At 37.3% G+C, this 27999-nt stretch overlaps 1 protein-coding gene and 1 long non-coding RNA gene across 2 annotated transcripts; both read left to right on the forward strand.

Moving 5' to 3' along the window:
* The first annotated feature begins 5488 nt into the window (after positions 1-5488).
* Positions 5489-25671, forward strand: LOC110680874. Its single transcript, XR_002503012.1, has 3 exons — positions 5489-5732; positions 6162-6239; positions 25638-25671. It is a non-coding gene; the product is annotated as an uncharacterized LOC110680874 (long non-coding RNA).
* Positions 25672-25693: 22 nt separating this feature from the next.
* On the forward strand, positions 25694-26698 carry LOC110680873 (NADPH oxidase 4-like). The gene is made up of 4 exons (XM_021856663.1): positions 25694-25720; positions 26082-26165; positions 26230-26411; positions 26471-26698. Exons 1-4 carry the CDS (start codon positions 25694-25696, stop codon positions 26676-26678), a joined length of 501 nt encoding a protein of 166 aa, XP_021712355.1. The 3' UTR covers positions 26679-26698.
* The last annotated feature ends 1301 nt before the right edge of the window (positions 26699-27999 follow it).

Raw genomic sequence — 27999 nt, forward strand, 5'->3', positions numbered from 1 at the left:
TGCACGAAGAACTCTCTCTCCGGCATTTTTTTGTTTTTTTGTTTTTTCAATTATTGCCCAAAGAACTCTCTCTCCGGCAATTTTCATTTCAACTTTTTCTTCCCGGCCATTTTCCCCAATTATTGCTATAAGAACTTAATGGTACATTTACCATTTATTTCTCATTCAGATATTTTACCATTTACCGTACTGCGCCATGTAGTAACCGAACTTAAATGAACCATACGCTCATCCCGCGCAAAAGGACTGAACGACCACTACTTACAAAATTACTTTTATGACTGAATGTCTAGTCCAACTCTCGACCGCAAGCCAACCCGATAAACTCCTTTCTCTTTCTCGCACCTATCATTTGGATTCTCTTTCATTCCATCTACCATTCCCTCATGCCGTTCGCGGGCATCATTCGTATGCAGAACCGATATATTAACACACACAACCATAGTCCCTCATCGTCATCCTTCATTCCATTCCTGTCGAAGAGCTTTTCTGACACTCCTGTAAATTTCGGCTAACCAAACTGTACACGCTCAATGAATTCAACAACTTATACAGCTTATTCACTACATCACATTTCATTCGTATGCCCAGAACGATATATTAACACACAAACCATAGTCCCCTCATCGTCATCCCTTCATTTCATTCTGTCGAAGAGCTTTTCTGACACTCCCTGTAAATTTTCGGCTACCAAACTGTACACGCTCAATGAATTTCAACAACTTATACAGCTTATTCACTTACACCTGCTAGTATGAAAAAATAGGTTCTACAGCGTCATTTTTATTAATATAATCACAATTTTAAAGCATTTTTCCCCTCAATTACATATAATATTTTTTTATTTTGATAAATACAAACAATAAAATTACTTTAAGCTATGGGCTTATAATCCATAATATGCGTACAAATTTCAGGGCGATGAAGCATTAAGTGGGGCAAAGATCCCGTTCATTAATTTTCTGCATATTCAAAAGCAGTTTTTTCGTTCAAGAATCAAGCCAATTTTACAGGAAAAGTTTTCACTGTATTCTAATTTCTACCAACCGAGCACAGTGAACACATTTTCATCGAATATTTTTAGTTTTGGAACAGAAAAACTGCTTTGAAGTTTCGATGATAACGATGATTACGATGACGGGAGCATTGAACGCTAAATAAAGTAATGCCACCATGCAATGCCCAATGCTTAAGGCTAAGTAGCCGTCATTCGTTTTAGAAAACAATGATGACTAGCTGAAAAGTCATTTCAAAGTGATAAACTCAGTCTTGATTAGGGGTTACCATATTTGCTCTCATCGGATATTGAACGTTTTTTCAAATTTTGTGAAAGAGTACTAAAGAGTACATTTAGCCTATCATGAGAAATTAAAAATGTGCTTTTACTAATGCAATTGGTTTAATTTTCTTGTCCCGGACTAGTTTTGTTTTTTTCTTATTCTGGAGTCTTTTGTCGCATTAATTTATTGGCGTCTAAAAGTTAGAGTTTGAAAAAATTGATAACATGTTCACTAATTAGGGTAGATGTACCAATAGTGGAGGTACTAAGCACGATTGAATTTCATTCAAATGCCCAAATTCAAGATGCGCAATTAACGTACATGGTAATGTTGTAACGGGATGTAACGACCATTGACTTAATGAGGAAAATGATTTCATCGCAGTAATCCACGGCATGTCAGTGAAAAATAATACCTCCACTATTGATACACTGTTCCTTTAGTTGAGGTAAATTTTTAATTTATGTTCCTATAGTTGCGGTATCCGTTGTTTTCTTATGGAATCCTCCACTATAGGAACATTTTACCGCAGCTATTGGTACAAGCAAGTAAAGTTTTAACAATTTTAGTGATATTTAATCAGTTTTAAAGCAATTTGAACGCTATTTTCAACTATTCCGTGTATCAACAAGGCAATACGTCGATTGGCAGTGTCGGTTCTGTGGTTTATGGAATAAAATTAGTGAAAACGGCACTACTGCAACTATAGGAACACCCACAACTAAGGGAACACTTACCCTACGCATTTTTCTCGCCCAAATAATGCAAACAATTGTCAGATTTCAACATCACAGCCACTTTTCTACAGTTTTATCGCAGAGAGACTAATTTCAACTTTCATTATAGATTTCTTGTAATTTAAACATGGTTTCATTCTCCAATTCTGTAGTATGCTTGTTTCTAAACTGGACATTTGCTATGGGCAACAAGATTAATTTATTCCATATTTTGTATATTAACGTATATTACAAAAAAAAACATTCGACTTCTTGTTGTAATATTGTCTTTAATAGTAAAGGAAACTATGCAACACTATCATCCCTAATTAGCTGTCAAATATCAAATTGTTTTAAAATTTCAAATGCTTATAACATCCTTGCAAAGGGAAAAATGCCGGTGTCTTTTACCCAGAGAAGGATGATATTAGCAATATTTAATTGTCAAAGTCATGTGATATTAATGACATTTAACAGCTCTGGATGCTATATATTTTACATTGCATTCACACATCTTTGTTCAATAACAGGTTTGGCAAAGCGACGTTTCTAATGAAAGTACTTGAAATTATTCAAATTTACTTACAATTTTTAGCTGCAAATCAATTATTTTACAATCAGTTCATTTATGTAAATTTTAAGTTAGATAAATTAGCATCAACTAATAGCACAAATTCGATTCAACCAGTACTTGCCGAAAATCGGCGGAAGAAGCAAAAAATATTAATCTGGTTTATTTAACAAATCATTTTATTAGTAAGGCTTCTCGGTAGCATCTGAAAAAGAGTACACATGAGCCTGTTTAGCAAAAAAGAATAGTACACAAATTTTCAAGGCTAAAAGAGTACATGTACTCTAAAAAGAGTACGTCTGGTAACCCTAGTCTTGATAGTTTATATTGATTTGAAAAAGTATCACTGTACGCGCTTACATGCATAAAGAATGCTGATACTTTTTCAGCTGTGTCAGTGCAAAACCAACTGATTTTCTTTCATTCGAAATCGTGAGATGAATTAGCAACAATCATCAACGACGCGTACAAATTTCGATGACGGCCTACTTCGCCTTAATGCAAATAAAGAGCATGCAACGATTTGAAACTTTCTTAATGAAGATTTAATGTGTCGTTGCTAAAAATATGCTTATAAAAAGCAATTTTCCAAGTAACCACGAAGCTATATATGCTTACTTTATTTTTGCTTCATAGTGCGCTATCAGATTCTGCTTTAAAGTAATAAAACCTTATAGAGCGCATTAAAGCAGAACTAAAGTTGAAAAGGGCCTCACTATAACACTGTTTGACAAAATATAATTTTTATATGGATCAGGGACGCGTCTATATGGGTCTTGAAGTGCTAGAAAAGTGTTGAAAGAGGCCGTTTTCAAATGAAAATTGGATTATTTTTTGACAAAGTTTGAAAATTTTGCATTTTTAATCACAAAAAGTGTAATAATTAAAATATCAATATCTTTTTCAATTCAATTATTCAACCATTGAATTTGTCAAATAAATATTTTTTAGCACTGGATGACTTCAGGAAAACGGGCACCATTTCAGGAGATTATTGACATCATTTTTTTATATGAATTTGGAATGTTAACGATCATTTAACAAGCATGTGAGGATGTGCACCATATAAATACTACTTTTTTCTATTTCACACATCTAGTTCATTATAAAATAATAATTATAGCAATGAGCAATGCAATCCAGAAACATTTTTGTGTCTGTTATGTATTTATGGGCTGATTGGTCTAATAAACTCTCAGCAAAAATGCAAAATTTATATAGGTTGGACACTGACATGTAAGTGGTCTTACATTAGCTGGTTTATAGGGAGACGATGGCAAAGTCTGTAAAAATGTGGTGATATTGTTATATGCGATTTTTATTTTGATAGGTACTCATTAAGATTTTTTTTTTATTTCTTTATTAGTATCATTTCAAAATATTACATTGATTTCTTATATCTAGGTGTTCTGTGTTATTAGACAACACTATCATCCTAATTTGGTAAAAAAAAGATTTTATTAACATTATGTTAACAACATATTTCATTTCATTTGTCGTAGCAGTTCAGATTTTTTTCAGATGAGTTGATTTCACCTGCTTATAAGAGAAAAAAAAACGTTTTCAGTTTACTCAACCTAACTTAACCTAAATATATAACGCATTAATCGTGGCAATACAAGATTGTAACGATTTTTACCTGAAATTATTAATTATTTTATTTGACATTTGTTACGATGTTTCAATATTGGATATTCTATGCAACTCATTACTATACCAGGGAGGAAGCTTCAGAATCATTTTCAAAATTTTATTTTGAATTCTCTGCAGAGATTTCTTCCTGGTATTACAACAGCTAGTCCATATTGGTACAGCATACAACATGGCTGGGCTGAAAATTTGTTTGAATATCAAAAGCTTGCTCTTAAGACAAAGTTTTGATTTTCTATTAATAAGGGGATAGAGACATTTTACATATTTATTACATTTGTCTTGAATGCCCTCAATGTGAATTTTGAAAGTTAAATTCTTATCTAGCATGAGCCCTAGATACTTAACTTCATCTGACCAATTTATTGGAACCCCTCTCATCGTTACAATATGTCTACTTGAAGGTTTCAAATAAAGAGCTTTGGGTTTATGTGGGAATATTATTAGTTGAGTTTTGGAATCATTAGGAGAAATCTTCCATTTTTGCAAGTATGAAGAAAAAATATCCAAACTTTTTTTGCAATCGACTACAGATGACACGCAGACTTCATCCTTTGCCGGAGAGGCCTGTGCCATCCGCAAACAAGGATTTTTGACATCCCTGAGGTAACTCAGATAAGTCAGATGTGAAAATATTGTAGAATATTGCTGCCTTGGGAAACACCAGCTCTTACAGGAAGTCTTTCAGATCTGGAGTTCTGATAATTAACCTGAAGTGTACGATTTGACAGATAACTTTGAATTATTCTAACAATGTATGTTGGAAAATTAAAGTTTTTTAATTTTACAATCAAACTTTCATGCCAAACACTGTCGAATGCTTTATGTCTAGAAGAGCAAGACCAGTAGAATAACCTTCAGATTTGTTGGAACGGATCAAATTTGTTACACGTAAAAGTTGATGAGTGGTCGAATGTCCTTGGCGGAATCTGAACTGTTCATTGACAAAAATTGAATTTTCGTTGATGTGGGCCATCATTCTGTTTCAAAAGTTTACTGTTGGAGGAAAGCAAACTGATAGGACGATAGCTAGAAGCTTCTGCAGGATTTTTGTCTGGTTTTAAAATTGGAACAACCTTAGCATTTTTCCATTTGTCAGGAAAATATGCTAATTGAAAACATTTGTTAAATATATCAACTAGAAATGATAAGCTACTTTCTGGAAGTTTCTTGATGAGGATGTAGAAAATTCCATCATCTCCAGGAGCATTCATATTTTTGAATTTTCCCCATACCAAAGTGAATCATGGAAGTGGTCAAGCTCTATAACCTGCCTGCAACTGGCCCACGTTGGAGCTTTTCCATCTGAGATCAACCATTCTCTTTGACCAGTTAGTCTTGCCGGTGGCATGATGAAGAGGTGTAAAAGCGCGTGAGCAAATGCTGGTGTACACGCGAAACCAAACTTTAAATAGGGCACCGCTACCAAAGTTAGTGTGTGGCGAAATGGATCCGCGATCAGTTGGTCAGGGGTTTTGCCGGAGGTGAAAGGTTGTAAACACGACAATGATCATAGTTAGTGATTAGTGAATTTTGACCCGCTTAGCCTTGTTTTGGATATTATATCATTGTCTAGCGAAATACAAATTATTGCTACAATAAATCATACTTCTGCATGAGTAATGATCTATTTCGGTGCAATTCGGTACAACGTCGAGTACATGTGCGGCACGTTCAGACAACATGTGCGCTATGGAAAGACGAAAATCAAGTCCACTCGATCTCAATATAGTGCACATATGTGTACTGACTGTGTCACGATTCGGCTATTGTAAACAATCAATCGAAGGCAAGCGTGAAGTCCATCGATCACCGCATCTGGACGATGTCAGTCGATCATTGCTTTGTGCTAGAATGGCAGAAAATTAATTCGTTTTTAGTAGAGCACAACCAAAGCAAGGCAGGTGAATAACCGAGCCGTAATAATTAAATCTTATGTTTTAGATACCGGACTTTAAAATGGAACGAAACAGTAAAGTGTATCATGCAACGAGAAACTTCATGTTCAAGTATTTCCTGGCGGTAAGTAGAAGTTATGTTTTGAAGTCATTCGATACACCGTTCAAATATGGGGTGATTATATTTTATGAACCTGTATAGGCCTGTGTGAAAGAAAAGAAACTGAACTCAGACCTCTAAGCTAGTACGAGCGAACGGGTTTCAAATATTTTTTGTCAGTATACTCGTACACATATCTTGTTTCTAAAAGTGGCCAAAGGTTCTTGAGAATGTTCTAGTGGCTGGAGTTATAACGGTGGGTCACTGGGTCTGGTCGGGTGAAAAAACTACTGTTCTTTTGTGCCCATGTAGTTGCAAATTTCAAGTCACAGATTGTTTCCAGAATTTTAAGAAATACCCGTCAGTGTGAACCTTTTGAGAAACGATTAAATTTTATAATAATGTTTACTGCAAGATATTTTTGAAGAGAGGTACAGCAATCTAAGCAGTCAATGGATGCGGGGTGTTGGAAAACAGCGAGGTGAGGAAAATGACAGCAGGCGAGTCTGCGGGCTAGCGTACCTGTCCTGGAATCCTCCCCTCTTGTGGTTGCTATCGTTTCCATTGGATTGTTAATTATTGAACGTAGTGTTTCGATTATGGGAAAAAAAATGTTCAAGCTTTTGGAAGTAAGTTATTTTGTCAGGGTGTCTACTCGTTCACGCGAAATAAAATTCCCTGATATTTCCCAGGTATTTCCAGGTTTTATAAAAATAATTCCAGGTTCAAGAAATACTCTAATTTTATATGTCTAAAACAATATAATGACAAATTTTAAAGTGTTTTCGATTTGATAGGTATTTATACACTTCTAACCATTATGTAAAGCAAGCTGATACTATTCCAATATTCCAATATTACAATATGAAGACAGGGTGGCCACCGAATTTCGATTCTGGAAATTCCCGCTTTTTTTCCCGGTTTTCCCGGTATATTTTACATAATTTTCCCGGTTTTTCATCTATTCTTTCGAACAACTTTAATTGAGTTTTTCTGTATCAAAATCGTTTCTATGAAAAGCACTGCAACATTTTTTTTAATTGGTTTAAAAATTTTCAGTTGTTTTTTTTCATAGTAATTAGATTGTTTATCAAATAGTTTCACTATTGGAACAATAAGTTGACTATTAGATTGTCGTAATCTATATGGAATCTTATTCCGAAAACTATGGCTATAGTATTCATCTGAATCGATTTGTCTCGCGTACATCGAAAATTCAATGGAGCTCTGGAGCTATCTATCTAGGAAAGAGATGGTTAATTGTGCTAATAAAACAGATCCTACTCTAAAAACGACAAGGATTCAATTTGAAATCATATTTACCAACAATATGTCCTTTAATCCAAACTTTGAATTGACAAGTTTAAGTTTTAAGATCTATAGAATCTGACAACCGTTCGCGGTGAAGATTGATGGATTGTTTGCATTCTGGTAATAATAAAACGATCACAATTTCAGCTCAGAGCTCTGTTTGGTTCTCAAGACTCGTGCTCTTGAAATTTCTAGGCTTGGCTTTGGCTTATCATCATCTTGAGTGCATCTTAATGCCTGAATTTCAGATATTTGGCCGATAAAAGCCACAGGTGTCTAAGTAAATCATCAAGATGCCCAAGTGGTTCTTTACGGTAATTGAAATTATTTCAATTCTTAATCCTCTAAATTTTCTTCATAAAAATAAAGAGTTCTCTAAAGCAAATAAGTTTAAGGTATGGATAAAACAAGGCCACACATGTAGAAGCACTTATCTAGGGCTCGCTCACAATTTTAATAACACCGAAAATGGTCATTTTTGACATCCACACACTCTCTCGTAATGCTTTTTGTATGAATATTCTACACATTTTATACGAGCTGTAAGAGTTTGATCGTTATTAAAATCTGTAAATGAGCCCTTATTCAAAACTTTGTCGATTAGATCACTAGTGACATATTAAAAGCGTTTTTATAAATAGGATTGTTTTCCAGATAAGTTGTATTGAGCTAAGATATTGAGTATTGAGATAAGATATTGAGCAATTACAGAAGAATGCTAAACCAATCTGCAATAGTAATTCAACTTTTTTTTTTTTGTCGGTAGCGATAGGGGTAGTACTGGCACTCTTAATCTGCCCTAAGCTCCTTCCCAGGCATTTGCTTTTATAAGCCTCTATTGCGTTCATCACACAGACGTTCCTAAGCAATGTTGCTCAATGGTCACTGTGTACCCTAGCAGCAATCAGCCCCTACCGTAGTTTTGCAATCTAGTACTTTAGACTACTATCAAACTATGATAAGGCCTGAAATGCTACTAGAGTGGTTAAAGTGAAGAACGAAATAGTTTTATTAAAAGGTCCTCATTCCCCATTTCATATCATCACTCACTATCGTCACTTTTATTTTCGACACTATCACGTATTTCACCGATTATCACTCATCAACTTTCGTAATACACTTCAGATATACTTTCCATTATATCACTTTTCACATCACAACCATTTTCATATAAATTTATTGTCATTAGCATTTACCATCAGTTAGCATTACTAAGTAATTAAAAGATATTCAATTTAAATGTTTCATCATTTTTGTTGCTGTAGAGTCATTACTATTCAAACTACAAATTTAGTACTATCAACAAAGTTACAATAAAACAAAATCACTTCGATCCATTTTTCTGCACTCGCTGCCATTATTAAAACTTTTATCATGCATGTTTGAAGAACTAGGCATAATGTTTATATTCAGAGAAATGATTGCAAAATGTATTATGGCCTTTTATTAAATTAGTGGAGTTCACATCATTATACCATCATCGTTATTATATTTCTAACAAACTATCAGAATCACTTCCAATTTCATTTCAAATTTTCATCACCATAGATTTTATTATAAACACACCATTAGCACCAACACAATCACTAAATTTAATAACAACAAGTGTTACGCGCAGTTCCACCAAACACACATTCTTATGTTGCATTATAAAACGATTGATCACACGTTAGCTTCGAAACTTAACAACCATTACTGATTAGTACAAAGGATGCTACAGCTCGTGGTAAACGAACTGAACCATCAACCAACCAGCACTGGTTTATAAGTAACTAATGAGCCCTGGCGGTCCCTCCGTTCGAAGAGAACCTGATAATATGCCGAAACATATTAACAGATCCTCCGCCTGAATGCAGCCGTTTTCATGATAAATCATGAACCGTTAGAGGTGTGTCAAAGTATTGGGAAGGTGATATGTTTCACAGACGGGTATTATTATGGTGCACCTTCTACTTTGGCACCGTCAAACCCTGTGATCGTGGCCAGGGCATCTGCAATAAGTAATTCAACTTCGATTCAAAATGTGAGTACACAAATATATAGAGAAAAAATTCAAAAAATCGCCCTGACAGTGCGAGGACGAAAATTAAAAAAAAAAGGTTTCGAAGCATGCTAAGAGAGAAAGAGTGAAACATTTTAAGAAATATGGGTGTAGCATAGAAGAAATTGAATTATGAATGTTTGAAAGCAACTGGTTCAAATTGCAGATGCCTCATGGAAAAATCATAAACATAACTACTTTCTATATCTTATTTGGAGGTTGGTTTGTAGATTACTGCTTGAAGATGTTCGTTCAAGCGATTTTCCCGGTGATCGCCTCAAATTTCCGGTTTTCCCGTCTTTTTCCCGGTGGAATCCAAATTCCCATCTTTTTCCCGCTTTTCCCGTTTTTCCCGGTTCGGTGGCCACCCTGTGAAGATGATAATAACCAAAGCTAAGTTTTATTCAAATGAATTGTATTGGCCAATGATGATGCCTTTATTGCGTTTGTAAGAGCTCATATGAACCTGAAACAGAACTTTCAAGTACATCAGTATGTGTCTTCTTGAAAGTGTTTTAGTACAAATTATGTATCATTCTATTTCCATCGGTCGTTTGGATAACTAAGACAGCTTCGAGGGCGCAAAATTAAACTTTATTTGGAATATTGTGGCAAGTATTTTACAATAATACTAAATTTACCGATGTATTAGCAAGTTACCACACAGCAAAAAAGGCAAATTCTTTCAAATATCCCAAATTAAATGAATTCGTGTTAATCATCTGCTGCATATTGAATTAACAAAAATAATTCGTATAACTTTTGGATTTCGGATTTTTTTTATAATACAAACACATGATTATCAAGCCCTGGGTAATCACGTTTCGACCATATAACATTCAACTCTCGCATAATCTGGGATAACGCCCTAGAAGCCGCCATTGGTAACCACGTTTGTAGCTCGTTGTTTCTGAGCAAAAGAATTATTAGGCATCCAAACCAACACTACTGGCAAGTATGGAATGATCCTTTTTTCACCATATCGTCGTTAAATAACGTGAAACTCCATTCAAATGCTTAGAAACAACGAGCTACACACATGGTTACCAATGGCTTTTAGGGCGAGATCATAAGCTATGCGAGAACTGTAGCAATATAAATAAATTACAATTTTTTTGCATTTCATTTCGAAAAAAATCTAAATTAATCATGATTGTTCGAAATTTTGAATTTAAAGTTGTTTAAATTCCAGTTTACTTTTTGAAAATTGTTTTTTCTGGAATTAAATATTTTACAATAATTTACAAAATTGTGCATGGTAAATAAGTTTGTTGAAATATGAAATTAAGAAATCTCTTCCCAAAAAAAAAAACGAGATTAAAAAGTAAATCAAAAAGAGACGAAAAGAGACAAAACAGTAATCAGGAAAACGAAACCTAACAGGAACCAGGGACAAAATAGTTTGATCAGACCAGACATTTCTCTAAAAATATTTTTAAAACTATTTTTTTAAAATATTTTTGTGGCATTACGACGATATACAAGCACATCTGGTACTATACCAGTAAAGGACAGGACATTTCATTGATGTATTGCGACGACATTATGAGAGGGATGGATTGATATCTATTATTTGACATTTTCACTCTCCAAAAATTTTCCTAAGGAATTCCTCCAAAAAAAATTGTTTTGGATATCTCAAAAATAGAACCAGGATTTTTACATTAAATATCACAAAAAAATATCTCAAGGCTTTCATCAGAAATTCCTTCACATATTATTTCAGATTTCAAAACTGTTTTCTCAAGCATTCTTCGAGGAATTTTATCCAAAGAAAATTCGAATGAAAATTTCCCAGAAGCTATAAAATTGTTGAGAAAATTCGAGAAGCATTCCTGAAGCAAATTTAACGGGTATCTTTTGTTACAGTTACTTATGTAAAATGAAAAATGTTTGGATGAACTCCAGTAATTGTTGGATGAAATGCTGGAGAAATTCCTAGAAAACAAAATCTAAAGAATAACCGTAGATGAAATGGCGTTGAAATTCTTGTCGGGTTTTCTTGGGAGAAATTCTGTGGGAAACTTAGACATCTCTTAAATAAACGGACTGTAGAACTCGGCTTGAATAGTTAGTGAAAAATATCTGGAGGAAGTCCCAGGAAAGTCTTTGGTTTCAAAGTACTCCCTGAGAAAATTACTAGAGGTCAGTAACGTTGAAATGTTCAAGGATTTCCTGAAGCAAATTATGGAGGAACTCGTGTAAGCATCCTATGAAAATATGCTAAAGGAATTTCTTGAAGAATTCCTGAATAAATCTCTGAAGAAACCACAAGGAAATTTCTTGAAGCTGTTCTCGAGAAATACGAGAAGAAATTGCATCTCAGTTATCTGCAAGCAAGTTATTGGAAAAAAAAGAGACTTTAGAGACTTCAGCACTTTTTATCAAAAATTGAGACTTTTAGAGACTTGCATAGAAATGGTATCTAAAAAGAAACCTGCTACCAGCCCTAGATATGTTAATCCTTACCGAATAGTTTTAGATCATGTTTTGATAAGCTGATGAAATTTCATACTCGAATGGATCCTCACTGAATAGCTCATATAGTATGTTGAGAGGAGCGCAGCCGATTTTTTTTTTCGAATGAAGAGAGTTTTCTGGCAATTAATGATAGCTCTGTTATGATAGCTGATAGCTTAGTTAAGACGCAAAAATACTTTGGCGTGACAATATTCTATCATGAATTACTGCCTCATCATAATTTCCCTGATTGTTGGTCGAAATTCCCTGAGAATTCCAGGTATTTTCCAGGTTGAATAAAATTCCCTGATAATTCCAGGTTTTCCAGTTTTTCCAGGTAGTAGACACCTGTTTGTAGTTTTATCTAAAAACTAATGGTAATCTTGCTGTTTCAGAGTACAGTAAACTCAAATGAAAAGACATGCCACATACTCAGTGTGGAGTTGTATTCTTCCAGGGAATCGATCAGAAGAATCGCAAGAGAATTGAATGGGAGATGTTATCCATAGCGTAGGTACACGGCGATGATCTACGATGAAGAGAGAGCTCGTCGAAACTTTATGCTATCGCGTACCACCGATTGATTCTCGAAATCCGGAACATGCGGACGGATATGAAGTTATTGGCACTACGATATACTAACGATTGTTTTTTTCCAGCATGGAAAACTGATCGGTGAATACAGGCCACAATGTAGCATTGCTTAATCGTTGAAAATGACGAGTGTGTACTACGCTGACCTGTAACACATACTGCTTCAATAAAATGCGATTCAATTTTGCATGTTTTTTGGAATGTATTTCCGTTTGCCTGAAATCCATATATTTATTCGTTCACAATTCAATTCTCTCGCTGTTGTATTGTGCACAATACTGTTGAAAAAAAAATCCGCTTTTCCTACACAGAAGCTGCCTGATAATTTAGATGATGGCAAACCGTGCGACATCCTCTTATTCTCAGTTTTGTTGTATTATTGTAAATAAAATCATGATGCTGTAGTATGTACAGACTGTGGGAATAGAACTGACGTATTCTGAAACAAAATGATGTCAGTGGAAAAAACTTTCCTAGTATTTCATGGCTTGCTGACGTGATCGAGAATAGCAAACCTGCCAGCTGTCATCTAGTTTCCAATATGGCGGAATGCTGTACTTGACACATCGTACTACCTCCCTTCTAAATACCTTGGTTTACTGCATTTGATTGATCCTAAAAATGACCATTTTCGGATCCCTAGGACGCCTCAAATTTACTATAAAAATGACCAATTTGTATTCAAACAATTGTGCCAAGCTTATGGAATCGCATTTTTGTGAAACCAGCATGTTTGATCTCTACTTTTCGAGAAACGTTTAGTATCCTTCAAATCTATAACCAGTTCTACAGGCGTATTTGAGAGGCCACATCCTAAACATTCTAAACGATCCAAATCTCATTCGAATATAATGTTTGAATAATAATTTTATGCAAATTAAAAGATTTTCATTGCAAATGAATAAAGATAACTTGGCATGCCCCAAACAATAGCCTTTTTTACCCGAACATGGCCCAGTGACCACCGGGATAATTCCAGCCACAGGTTCCCTGGTTCCCCTTTCCGAAACTTGATATATGTGCGAGTTATACTGCCAAATAAATTAAATCCGTTAAGTATTCGCTGAGCGGTGAGGGGTGCAGTGTTCTTGCTGTCACTCAGGCCTATACCTACCTTACCTTACCTTGATGGCTACAGCGTAGCGTCACGCTATTGCCGGGCGTAGTGTAGAGCTCCATCTTCGTCGGTCTTGAGTGAACTTCTCCAGTTGCCCCGATGTTTAGGGTCGCCAGGTCCTCTTCCACTGCGTAACAGCCAGCGTATTCGTGGTCTTCTCCGAAGCCGACGACCTCTACCTGGTTCCCTTGCTGAAATATTATTTTCGCAATTATTTCTTCCAACATTCCCTCTAAGTGACCAGCCCACTGAAGTCTGCCGTATTTTACACGCTTGATAACATTCGCATCTTTGTACACTTGATACAACTCGTGATTCATGCGTGTGCGCCACACACCATTTTCGAGTTCCCCACCGAGTATTGTCCGCAGCACTTTATGCTCGAAAACACCGAGAGCTTTCCGGTCTAACTCTTTCAACGTCCACGCTTCGTGCTCGTTGAGAGCCACGCGGAAGAATCAATGTTTATACAGGGCGAATTTTGTTTCTGTTTGCAAGCTGCGGGATCTAAGCTGGTTGCGTAGTCCGTAAAAGACCCTATTCGCAGTCACAACACGTCCTTTCACTTCGCGGAAAACGTCGTTGTTCACAAGTGTTCCAAGGTAAACAAATTTCTTCAACAACTTCAAACACATCACCATCGAACACTACCTCAGCACCTGCAATCATTTACTTCGTTGAGGTAGAATTTAATGGTCAGGCCTATCCTCGCTGGTCTCCCGTCTTCAGAGGCACGAAGGCCTCTTTCCACTGACCTGCGATCGATTCCAATTAGGTCTATAATCGTCCGCAAAGCCAAGCTTGTGCGACCTTGTGATAATTGTAGTAAGATAACATAATAAAAAAAAATAAAAATAAAAAAAAAAGTTTAAATAAAATCATTGATTAAGGATGGATTTCAGTTCTGTTGGATATGGCAGCACTGATCCAGAAAGAAAAGAGAAGAGAGGGAGAGAGAGCGAAGAGAATAGAAAGCAGTCTATCAAATTCTCGTTCGGAATACGATCACTCAATACCAATCGACCAAGGGAGGGCCTTCACAGATTCACCAATCAGCAGTTCAATAACAAACCGAGGAGGTTTTCATCAGGAGTGGTCTACACCTGAGAGAGACCTCGCGAAGAGGAAAAATATCAACGTCATATTGCAGCCCAATTTCCGCTGTCATGAAACGTCAAATGCAGCCCACTGTTTTTATGGCTGCAAAAGTGAAAAGTATTGTATTCACAATAAACTGTGATTAAAAATGTCAGTCGGCGAAACAGATTTTTGCAAGTTTCTGATAAATCTCAACACGAGATTTGTTATTTCTAATTTCTGCAACGTTTGCTGGCATAAAATTCCCTTAAAAGCCAATTTATGATTCGGTGTGATGCAAACGCAATCATATATTGCTGAGAGGTTCATGTGAGGGTTTGAACGGCTTGCGCATGATTGGTATAAACACAAAGTGGAATAAGAAAAAAGCTCAGCAATCACAGAAAAAGAAGACCCGTCTCGCGAGTCTCGTCTCAGGTCTACACAGCCTTAAGCAAAAATCATGTTGGCGCTGCTTAGTAATATATCATCCGGCCTACAGTTGTCCAGCGATCGACAAAGCATGGGCGCCAGTCGTGTAGGTTGTAGTGATTTTGGTAGTGAATAGTGAAATCAAAGCTAATCATTAATGGCCTGGCACGGTTGAAAGTGTGGTTAAAAAAGTATCGGATGAAATCAAACATGCAAGTAAGTTGTTATTCTTTAGAAATTCTTACTGAATTTTGACAACAGAAGTGATGCTAGCAATCTTTTGATTAACAAGCATCACAAAGACCGTGGACTGAAGGTGTTTGTTTCAATTTTGAGATGTGTAAAATATCAGCATGATTTCGCATTTCAGTACAGTACCGTACAGTTTGTGCTATGCAGTGATATCGCCGCTGAACTCTCGCTACTTTTTTTCTATCGGTATCGGGGGGTTTATTTTCTAGAAATTATTAGACAAGTCTGACAGGCTTTTTGACGAAACTTCTCCACGCGACGTAGTAATATCAGGCCACTAGAAGTATTCTCGAATGATACGTTTCATTGCTGCGATACCCAGATGACCCTGGTGGGCTGCTTCCCACCTACTCAAGATTTATGTTCGTGGTGGAAATAAAGTCTATCAACGCCAGAATTACAATTGCCGCCTTGTTCGAAAGTTTTCGAAACGTGGGGGCCTACCAAATGATCTTACAGAGTGATAATGGCCCGTCCGTTTTTTCAGCTTGGAGTTTACTGATTATTGGGAACAAAGAGGTGTAAAAGTTCGAAAATCCATTCCTCTTAATGCCAATCCAATGGCGCTGTAGAGCGCCAGAATCAAGGAATTATGAAGGCCTTGACAGGTAGCAAGGAGGATGGAACAAATTGGAGACGCGCACTTGAAAAATATGTCCACGTTCACAATACAATCAAACCACACTCTAGACTGGGAGTAACTCCCTTTGAACTTTTAGTTGGTTGGAAGTACAGAGGATCATTCCTGCCCTTTGGGATTCTAAATCTGATAAGGAACTGGATCGCCACGATGGTCAGGAGCAAGATGCTTTGGCTAAACTGGTCAGTAAAATCCTACGCAGACAAACATAGAGGTGCAAAACCTTCTGACATTAAGACAGGTGACAAGTAGTAGTAGCAGTTCCCAGGACAAACAAGATTGATCCAACGTTTTCAAAAGAGAGATTATACGGTTTTGTCACGAGAAGGAGCAAAGGTCGTTCATTCGTGTAGCAACCGGGAAGTCCAGTACGCTAGAAAGTCCAGGACGTTAAACGAGCTCCTGAATGGCAGACGAATATGCAGAAGACCACGAGTCTCGTACATGCGCAAGGAACCAATACGGGACGGTCATCCTACAAGTGATCGAGTCACTGATGAGGGCGAACATGTTCGAAGATCGGGATGCAGATAAATAAACAAGTAACACCTGGTAGACCCAAAAGAAACATAAAACAGCCAGAAAGATTCAAAGATATGTTCGTTTATTACATTTTTGAGTGACTCTGTCGTCAAGTTCTGTGGGATTCATTTATTTGAAATACGAAATTACGAAATTATTGCAGAGATAAACTCTTGAAAGCAATATTTCATAACTTAATTAAAATGAACAATGAAAATAAATGTTTGAATAAAAATTTATAGACGTTGCTTTTTTTTCGTTATAATAAGGACGTATCCAAAACATACGGGCCTTCCTTAGCTGAAATGTTAGAGTCCCGCGGTTACAAAGCAAAGCCATGCTGAAGGGTGTCTGGGTTCGATTCCGATCGGTCCAGGATCTTTTCATAATGGATTTTTTTTTTATTCCCTGGGCAAGGAGTATCATCGTACCTGCCCACACAATATACGATGCCAACTTTGGCAAAGAAAGCTCTAGTTAATAACTGTTGGAAGTGCTCATTGAAAAGAAGTATCCCAAACATTAATGGTCTTTATTTCGGGAGAGATTTTGCCGTATTATGTACTAATAATGAAACTAAGTCTTTATGCTGAAAGTATTTGTTGTTCGCTGTGCATATATAGATTCTGGTACAATTTCGAAGATGATCAAAAAACAACTAGGGTAAACGGTCGTATTTTGGACGCCCCCTAAGGAAGTGACTTTAGTTTTGTGTCCCCAATTAATTATTTGCACAGCGTAATCAAAGTCAAAGAACATGTCAAAATGTAAAGAAAAAACTTCCTTTACGAGATAAAAATATCCAAAATATAATTGGTTACCCTATCAAAGATGTCAAAGTGCTTATAATAATTGCTGTCCGAATTGCGGGTGTGACATACTACGAGTAGGGGAGAAGGTGAATGTAGTAGATTAACATAATAAAAAAAAATTAAAAACATCATTGATTAAAGGATGGATTTCAGTTCTGTTGGATATGGCAGCACTGATCCAGAAAGAAAAGAGGGAGATGAGGGAGACGAGAGCGAAGAGATTACAGGGAGAAAATGTTAGGGCTTTTCCTGAAAAGCGTGTCAGTCTTCTAAAATGTTGATTTCAAAACGGGAAGAACGTATCGGTCGTACGGAAATCACGTTTGCGGGATGATCAGGAGGAATTATGATCAGCCATCCGGCGGTCATGCAGGACCAGGATCCGGTTCAGGACGCTCAGAACACGACAATAATAGTGCCATTTCTCTGCACGCCAGATCTCCTAATAGCACCCTCGAGTGCAATGTTGAACAGGTAAATTCGAAAGTGCGTCTCCCTAACTTCAACCCGTCTAACGTCACGAACGTGGTTGACACCTCGTCTGCGATCCGAACACTTGATTTCGAACCATCCAGCGAAGCACGTATCAGCCTAATTAGTTTCGCCGGAAAACATGTTCAGACATTATCGAGTGTTGTTTGATCCTTCGACCTTGACGCTTGCTTCTGCGGGGGCGGGCGATGAGGGCAGGATCGAACATGTCGGGCGTCATTCGTGTAGGAGTGAAAAAAGTGCCCGCGTTTCGTTAGTGTTGTTTGGGTAGTTTGTGATCCTTAGAGTCGGAAAAGCAGGATCAATCGTGTCGAGCGTCGGGTGATAGTGAAAATAGCCTCAGTAGTGTGTAATTCTTAGAGTGCGGTGCTCGCTCCAGTGAGGGCGGGCCAAAAAAGAAACAAAGTTAATGATGAGCATAGTAAGGCAACCCCAGTGCGACGATGGAGAAAGAAACAGCAATAAAACCTGTGAGATCGTAATATAACATATTTAACTTATATTACCTTTATTACGTTTACGTTTACCTTTATTACGTTTTATATTACAATTGAATCCACTAAATACGCGGCCAGGGTCAAAATCTAAATTTTTGACTCAGGAAGTGTGAAAAGCATTCAGATATCCATTTGATATGTGGGGTGTTTTCATGCGGGACTTGCTGCGGTAATGAAAATGACCTCAGAATGTGTGTGTGTATTTACTGCCATTCTTGAAATGGGCTCGTTGGATTCAGTAGAGCTATCACCTTCCCATCTCTCGGGCTAAAGTTACCATAGATTCCTGCAGAGATTCTTCCCTGAATTACCTCTAGGATCAGGAGGCATCCTGATTTTTTCAAGAAAACCTAGGATTCTTTCGGAAATTCTTTCTGAAATACCCCCAGATTTTTTTCTGTCATCAGCCCTCCAGCGGGGCTTCGAAACATATTTCGAAGATTCTTCCAGAAATTTTGCTTGCCGTGAAAAGTGTACTGTGATCTGTCAAAATTGGGTACCTTTGCAGTCCAGTCCCAAGGGATCAAATGCAGTACTAGAAGTGGTATCCAATCTGGAACGACCTGATAAAACTGTATTTTTAAACCCATTGTTTCGTCCAGGGTTTGACCAGGCCCTACGTTGTGTCTTAATTTGGTCCCGAAGGGGCAGACTAATGACGACGACTTTCTCCTCTACTATACTGATTATTGCCCACCACCGAGAGGCAGTGCCTCCTGCTCGGTGGGGGATACTCTTCTGTTACAGATCAACTTACAACTAACATTCTACAGAAAGGGTGCCTCTTTTATATCCTAGAGGTAATACGGACAGAAATTTGCAATACAATAATGTGATGCGCCGACAGCTAGCATCACGCAGCCCAACGCAAGAGCATCAACGCAATTGGGCTGCTTGCTGCTATCTGGGGGAGAAACAGATAAATTAAACACACTGCTGCGCTGCTACTGTAGCTGAGTGCGCTTAGCATACAGTGAATGGGAGATGTCGTTTCGGCGTGACCGAACACCATTTATCCTAGCGTGAAAACTTGCTGCATCGTGCAACCGTGAACAAATTCCGAGACAATAAACTGCTGCTATTTCTGAATCCGTGGAGATTTGGGAGAACTGCATAAATCTCGATTACTTTTCAAATCGACGTTAGTAACTATCAATTAAGAAGAATCACAACCTGTCTTCAAAAACTGTTTTAAAAAGAAACACCCTTTGAACATTTTTTCGACGTATACATCGCTTAAGTTTTGCATACAATCAGTTCACGTTCAAAAACTAGGTAGTTTCTATTATTTCCCACAATAATAATTATAACAATATGATAAGCCGTTTCATTCAGTTACTTTCGACGTTTTAATACGAGCGTAAAATCGGCTCAAGTAGTGTTTTGGTTTGATTTGTGGTTAAGTCACTTGGTCTCTCTATACAACGAAGCGATGAAAGTAGCGGTTGGGTTACGAAAGTTGAAATTCTTACTTACGCTGTTTTGTAATTCCGGAATTAAACTTTCTAAAAGTGAAACATCTAGTTGAGTAAACGTTCTAAAAGTGAAGAATCTAGTTGGGTAAGAGCGGAACGTGTGGAATTTCGTCTGCGAAACACGTAGGACCGATAAAGTAAGTTTGTTCACTTTTCTGACTTGAGACTATTTGAATAAGTTTTCGAAAAATAAAGTTATAAAATAACTCTAGATTTTTTTTTAGTTATTTACCTACAAACACATAAATACTCGCAAACGAAACAAGTTTGTCTGTTACAATTTATTTATTTAGGTGGTGTTACATCAATTAATTTGATAAAACCTCGTTAACGATGTTACGCCAATTTACTCGGTCCATGGCTGTGTCTCTCCAACTTCGATTTTGGCCCACGTTCTCCAGATCTTGTTGCACCTGATCAAGCCACTTCGCTCGCTGTGCTCTCCGCCTTCTTGTGCCAACCGGATTCGACGCGAACACCATATTTGCAGGATTGTTGTTCGGTAGTCTTGCGACATGCCCTGCCCATGTACCCTTCCGCCTTTCGAAACCTTCTGGATACTGGGTTCGCCGTAGAGCCTAGCGAGCTCGTGATTCATTGTCCGCCGCCACACAGCGTCTCTGCACTGCACTCCAAAGATCGTCCTAAGCACCCTTCGTTCGAACACTCCAAGTGCTTGCAGGTCCTCTGCAGCCGGTCTCATGCTTCATGTCCCTAGAGGACCACCGGTCTTATAAGCGTTTTGTACATGTACATTTGGTGCGGGGGTGAATCTTTCTCGACGCAGCTTTTTCTGGAGCCCATAGTAGGCGCGACTTCCACTGATGATGCGTCTCCGTATTTCACGACTAACGTTGTTATCAGCCGTTAACAAGGATCCGACGTAGACGAACTCGTCAACCACCTCAAAAGTTCCCCGTCTATCGTACACTGCTTCCCAGGCGGGCTCTGTCGCGCTCGCTCCGCCTATCAGCATGTACTTTGTTTTAGATGCATTCACCTCCAGGCCGACTTTTTGTCGCGTCACGTTTTAGGCGGGTGTACAGGTCTGCCACCGTTCCAAATGTTCTGCCGACAATATCCATATCATCCGCGAAGCAAAAAATTGGCTGGATCTTGTGAAAATCGTACCTCGGTTATTGAATCCGGTTCTCGGGCACGAAAGTCCATCAAACTGTCGAAGTCCCCGGCGGGATTCGAACGAACTGAAATGTTCGCCCGAAATCTTCACGCTATTCTGCTCTGTTACAAATATCTACATAATAATTTGGGATCAATTTATAGCTTGTGAAGTCATTTTTGTACTACAGTCGACTCTCTACATCTCGATATCTCTCCCTATGTCGATAATTTCTTCGGTCCCTTCATTCTGCATACATTATCACTCTCCTTATTTCGATATCCTCTATGTCTCGATATCTCTATATCTCGATGTGTTCGTGGTTGATTTTCGTTCCCGATTTCCTCTCCATATGTCAAAATGTCCATTACTAAAGGTTACTAGGTCCGATTTTCTTTAATTCAATTCAGTTCGGGAACACGAAGTGACGTCTGCTTGTTTATTATTTTCATGATAACGGAGTGATTTTCAATCTAGTATTCATTACAAGTGCGTTCTTTGTTTCGATCTCTCCCTTATTTCGGTGATCTTTTCAACATTGAGATTTGGAGAGTCGACTGTAAAAGAAATCTAAACTTGATTGACATAACAAACTCTTAAAGCGATTCCTTGATAAACTTTTGTACGAATGCATGCACAAATTTTTGTAACATTTTTAGAGATGACTACTAAAAAATCCCAAAGTTTCCAATGAATTTTTCCATGATTCTTTCCGTAATTTCTTGTAATATTACTGCATAGCAACAAAAGATATTTCAAACTATTTTGGGCCAACATTAAAACAATTTTCTGTAGGAATCGCACCTCAGGTAGAAGAATCGTCGGTTGAGAAGCATGCGTCGTCGTAGGTAAAAGTGTGGAAGATTTATCGAGAGGTATGATATTTGGATAAGTGTGATTGAATTGTAAATATATACCTGGAATGAATAAAGAGAGTTGCAGGTGCTGATTGAGGTATCAGTCAATTAGCTGCCCAGTTGAAGGAGGCATCTACTGTATTGTATTTCTTCATGATTTGCAATCGGATGTGGACGGGCTAGCCTCGCTAGGATCTGCGTGGTCTTAGCGGACTAGCTCTTCAACATTTTCAAATCATAATTTACGATGTTTAATATAAAAGTTTATATGTCAACTGATGTGATAAGAATAGAATTTTGAGCTACTTCGCAGAAATCATATACTCGTGTCGGTCCCAGAGTAGTCAAACGTACTTCGATGGCTTCGCCACAGATTTTTGTAACTTTCAAAATCATGCAATTCCATGCGTCGAATTTTATTGTTTTTTTTTTATCTAGTTCATTTATTTGAGGCTCAATCGCGTTTAACGCTCTACGGAGCCGAAACTCATTTTTTGTACTATTTACAATTTATTCACTTTTTAGTACCAAAATTAGTATGGGATTTAGCCAGGTACTCGTGGCAACTCGAGGTTAGTGGTCACAATTTTTGAAGGAAGGACATGGCAGGGATTGGGATCAGGGTTGTCTGCTGCTCACCCGGGAGAATTTTATTGTTTATTCATCGTCATCTTGCGAAATTGACCCCAGGATCAGTTTCTTGGAAAGCTATCCCATACCCAACCCATAAGCTTTCAAAATTATGCAGATCAGTCGTAGATGATTCAATTATTCATCTACATAATATTTCCAATTATTGATCCCGGAATCGGTTCCTCGGAAACTCAGACACTGATTTCAAAGTGACAAAGTGATTAGTCTATTGGTAGAATTACCGCCTATAAGAAAATATGAAAAGACCCAACCTAAGAGAAAATATGAAAAGACCTGAATGTACTGCAAACACGACAAATGAATGCTTTTAAGGTGATTATAAAACGAAGCCAAAATTGGAATTTTCAAGTGCACAAGACTGGAGAATCCGACAACAGTTTGCGTTGAAAATCAAATCAAATTGCTTGCTTGCTCGTGGTGACTAATGGGATAAATTTTCAACGCGAAGCGCTGTTTGGTTCTCAAGTCTTGTGCTCTTGAAAATTTGAGGTGTGGCTTCGTTCTATAATCATCTTAATCCATATTGTGTATGAGAAATTTCGTTTTTCACATTGAAAATCCCATTGTTCAATAAAAGTCCACAGAATCAGTTTCAGACACATTTTTAACGTAGGTTTCTCAATTGCCCAACCGCATTGATTTGAGTTGCCAAGTTTAGGAATATCCTGGCCAAATCTATATAAATAAAAATGGAATGGTGTTTGTATGTCACGAAATGGCTCACGAACGAGGCAACGGATTTCGATGATTCTTTCTCCATTTTATTCATCAAGGGTTCCGACGTGTTTGTGTGTGTAAAAGTTCCAGAATGCTCACCGGGAAAGCCGGAAAAACACGAATGTCATTTTGTATGGGACGATTCATAGCTATTTTCAACAGCCTACTTGATGGCAAGACGAAGTTTGCCGGGACCACTAGTTAAGTATATAAATGTAATAATTAAAAAGATATTATAATATTATATTTTCTTTTTAAGTAAATGTGAACGTGTTCTACTTAACACGGAATGTTTCCTGCTAGTATGATGGTTTAAATGGTGTATGACCGGTGCTTCTACCCTAGTGATTTCTTATGAGATCCTGTGCAGATTTCTGATGGAAAAATATTGAATGGATTTTAAGGAGATCTTACGGAATCTTAATGAGGTCCTAAACAATCGAGGTACCGTAATCCGGCGGTAACATTGATCAGCGGATCCGGTAACATTGATCGGTATGATCCTTCTCGTAAAAGTTAAAATCATCATTTATGATGAAATATTTTCAAAGCATGAATGATGCCTCTCTTTCTTACATTCATAAGCTAATAAAAATTGAGGTTTTTGTAAACTTGCATTTCATTCATGCGTAAATTTATCATCATTTGAATCAATGATTTTTATCTTTATGGATTTACACTACCAAAGATTCATGTCTCACACAAGTTCTGCAAATGGTATGAGCAAGGAAAATGTGATTGTTACCAGAAATGGCATCGCCGAAAACGATTCCGTTGTCAAAATTTTTCATAATTTTTTATTCAATTAAGCAACATTAACGAACTACTATTGGGAATTCAGAATTTCCTTAGGAAATTGCCTACCTTTAGGCGGTATTGCACGGTTTCAAAGTGATTTTATTTTTGAAATAACTCAAAAACAAATGACTTGTAAGAGTTTGGTCTTCATATTCGGCTTCAGGGGCCATGATTTAAGTAAGCAACGACATTTTCAAATATTACCGAACGTTGTTTACATGGATGATCAATGTTACCCCATACTAAGCTAAATCAAAAAATCACTTAAAAACATTTATTAAACATACTTAAATCTTTTGTAAACCAAAATGTGATCATGGTCACGAGCGGTGGGTGCCAGTACTTGTTTAAAAAATATTAAAAATCTGCAACATTTGCATTTTCAAATGAAAAATTTAAGAAATATCCCAAAAACTGATCAATTTTACCCCGGATTACGGTACATACATGTTACAATAAGGAATATCAATAGATTATATGACCAATCTGGTCATATAATAGTTAATATGCTTTAATTATTAGCATGTGTGCTATATGGCGCAGCTTTCTAGAAGGATACCGTGATTTCGGGTGAAATTGATCACTTTTCACTGTTTTTCATGTCTGGTTTTCTATGATGTTGCCAATTCCAAACAACTTAATGCAGGAAAACAAGTACGACGGTGAGCTTCATTGGTTTATGTACTCAAATTTTCAAACAGTTTTGATTTTAGTGCTAAAAATCGTCTCAAAATAAAAAATCAAGAATAATTCCATTTCGGTGTGAAATTGATCAGCTGTTAAAACAATTATTGCTAGTTTTGAAAACAACTTTACTTATTTAATTTGAGCCTCCTGAATCCAAATATGCTTGCCAAATTCTTAACAACAAAAAGTATGGAAAAATTAACAATTAATTTTCAGCAATACCGCCAGAAAACGCCTAAATGTAGGCAATTCCCGAAGGAATTGATGATGTCTATACAAAAATTCAATTATAATACAACAAAATGAACAAATTGGTACGGATTTTGATGATAAATTCGTTTTGGGATATTTCAAGCATCCTTACAAATTTTCAGGTTGACACCATGTCCAAATCCTTGTTTAAAAACTATAAGTTTATTGATGTCTGCCAATACCACACAGAACACGATGATGGAATTTCCTATTATTTAAAGAAATAAACATTCCATAACACAAAAAGCTTCACAACATGCCAATTTGACAATAGTAAAGACAAACAACGTTCATTTACATAGTTGCATTTGGTTTCTGCTGCTCTATTAGAGGGAAATAAAATCGTGTGAAACAGTGATCAATTTCACCCTACTGATCAATTTCACCCGAATTTACCGGTACTTAGCTGATTCTTTGCAAGGTTCTTGGTAAGATGCTTGGTGGATTTCTAAAATAATTCTAGACAGTCCCTTGATGTGATCTGGTGATATATTTGACGAAACCCTAACCGGATCTTGAAGTTTTCTTGTTAATTTATTAGGATTAATAAAATAGTATAGATATTAAACGGGGGCAAGAAAATTTAAATATACAACAATTCACTTACTTCAACAGTTCACATGGATCGGATCAATTTGTGTGTTTTGCAAAAGCTTTTTCCCATTACCACCATGACCCTCGGAAGTACTACTATCTCAGTAAGATTCTAGGTGTAAGTATCCATCATCCACCATAATGTCGTTACCCAAAATGTAACTGATATGAATGGAATTCACAGAATGGCCTCTGCATATCCCGCGGTACGGCGCCGATACTTCAATTTGACCATGGCCATAATAACACTGCCTGTCTCACGCTCCTTTAATGTTCTCCTGAATGCTCTGTTCGGGTCGATGGTCTATCCGAGCGCTCGTGTTCTACTTGGAGAAAATTAAAGTATTGCACCTTTTCCTCGGTACTGGCTGAATAATTGTGGTGGTAAGTAATTTTGCGTACGCAATATATAGATTTTTAAAATAGCTTATTACATTTAACTCTTGCAGTTATTCATTAGCATAGCACATTCATTCAATTATCGTCAACTTCGTGGATAATTACGATGCACAGTTTGACGCCATCAATTGGGCCACTGGTATGGATGACGTAAGTAAACGAAAACTCTCTGACCAATCACAAATCTGTTAGAACAAAATGTCCATATTACTAGAGTAAGTTGCGCCTCCTGGTGGCAACACCCACGGGATTTTCCGGCTGCGTGATGCTGGTGACGCTGTTCGCAATAGCCTATTTCTCGAGTCGACAGATGCGCGATCGGTTCTACAACAGCTTCCTGGCATCGCATCATCTTTTCCTGGTGTTCTACGGAATGATGTTCTACCATCCGCTCAGGTTTGTACCAGAAATGTCTACAGTATGAATCATCATAATCACATTTTGAATGATTTCAGCAACATCATCAAACATCAAACAAATCTGAAGGCGCACCCGAATGGTTGCGATATTATCGATGACCATGTGTTCAGGAATGATTCAGTTCTGCAAGCCATTTGCAGCGAGGAACCAAAGTTCAGTGCCGGAGACAAATCGGTTTGTTTCATGTTTTCCGTTTCTTCAGTAAACATCCAAACATATGTAACATATGAATTAACTAATTGACGCTTATATTGAGCTGTTCGGTAATTCAATCCGCATGGTTATTAAATTAATTATTTTTCATAACCACATCCACCCATCTTATGATACCACACGCGCGCAGAGCGAGTGCGATTTGTTTAGTATTGAAACTGTTTGCCTATCATACCTACATCGCTTTAACAATAACTGTATTGTGGAAGAGCGAAGATGCAGATGACTACTACAGAGATGCAGTAACACTCTAAATTAAATTTACGCATATATTGAGGATCGGGTAACCAACTCCAGTGGGAACTTAGGTCGTTTGCTGACAGGGAAAGGGGGAATTGCTTTTGCTTTTGCTACTGCAAACCTGGAGCATCTGTAGCCAATGTTAGGAGCGGCTCACACAGCGTCTATCCCCATGTCAGGGGCGACTGATCATCGTCCGAGTGCCAGAGAAGGACTCTAAGCTAAACTGCGCACTATGATCCTCCGAACATTTGGGGAAATCTAGGGGGTTGGTATCAGGCCCTGCAAGCTAACCGTAAAAACACATCAGCACAGGAACGTCAACAAGAGAATACGGACCGAAACAATCGGCAAAGACCACAGCGACGAAAATGGACTGGCGATTGGAAACTCGGCACGTGGAATTGTAAATCTCTCAACTTCATCGGAAGCACACGCATACTTTGCGATGTACCGTAAAATGGGGTGAAGTTGATCACTTTCGAGCGATTCTGTTCTGTAACTCCTAGTAGAATGCATGTATTATTATCCAAATATTTTTAAAACATGTACTGGTTGGATATCTATCAAATTATACAAACGAAATTTCGACGAAATGTTCACTTAATAACAACATCATTTATTTTAAATCAAAAAGTGAAGTTTTTGATTCCGGGGTGAAGTTGATCAATTATTGCGATAAGTTTCCTGAAAAAAAGAGATATGCTATTCACTAAATTTGGGGTCACTGAATCTGGATCAATCCTCAAAAAGCTTACAACTAAATGATATATCGGTCAATTTTTAATTTGAAAGATGGAAATTACAGAACACACCACATTAAACGCCTAAAGGTATGCAATTATCTTTGAAATTAGCAACTCGCACACAAAAAAGTACATTTTTCACTCAGAAAATGATTGTTTATCCACAATGCAAATTCAAAACTGAATTTACAGAATATATCTGCAATGTAAGAAACAGTTTACTTAAATGTAGTATTTATATAGCCTTGTCAATAGTCGATTGTTTGGAGAAGAACCCTTCAACAGTTCATCAAACATTCCATAAAAAATCTGTTTTCCCATGGTATAATTATCTTGAATGTGAAACCGAACTTAGGAACATCAAG

Source organism: Aedes aegypti, unplaced genomic scaffold, assembly GCF_002204515.2.
Source record: "Aedes aegypti strain LVP_AGWG unplaced genomic scaffold, AaegL5.0 Primary Assembly AGWG_AaegL5_hic_scaff_1943_PBJ_arrow, whole genome shotgun sequence".
NCBI lineage: Eukaryota > Metazoa > Arthropoda > Insecta > Diptera > Culicidae > Aedes > Aedes aegypti.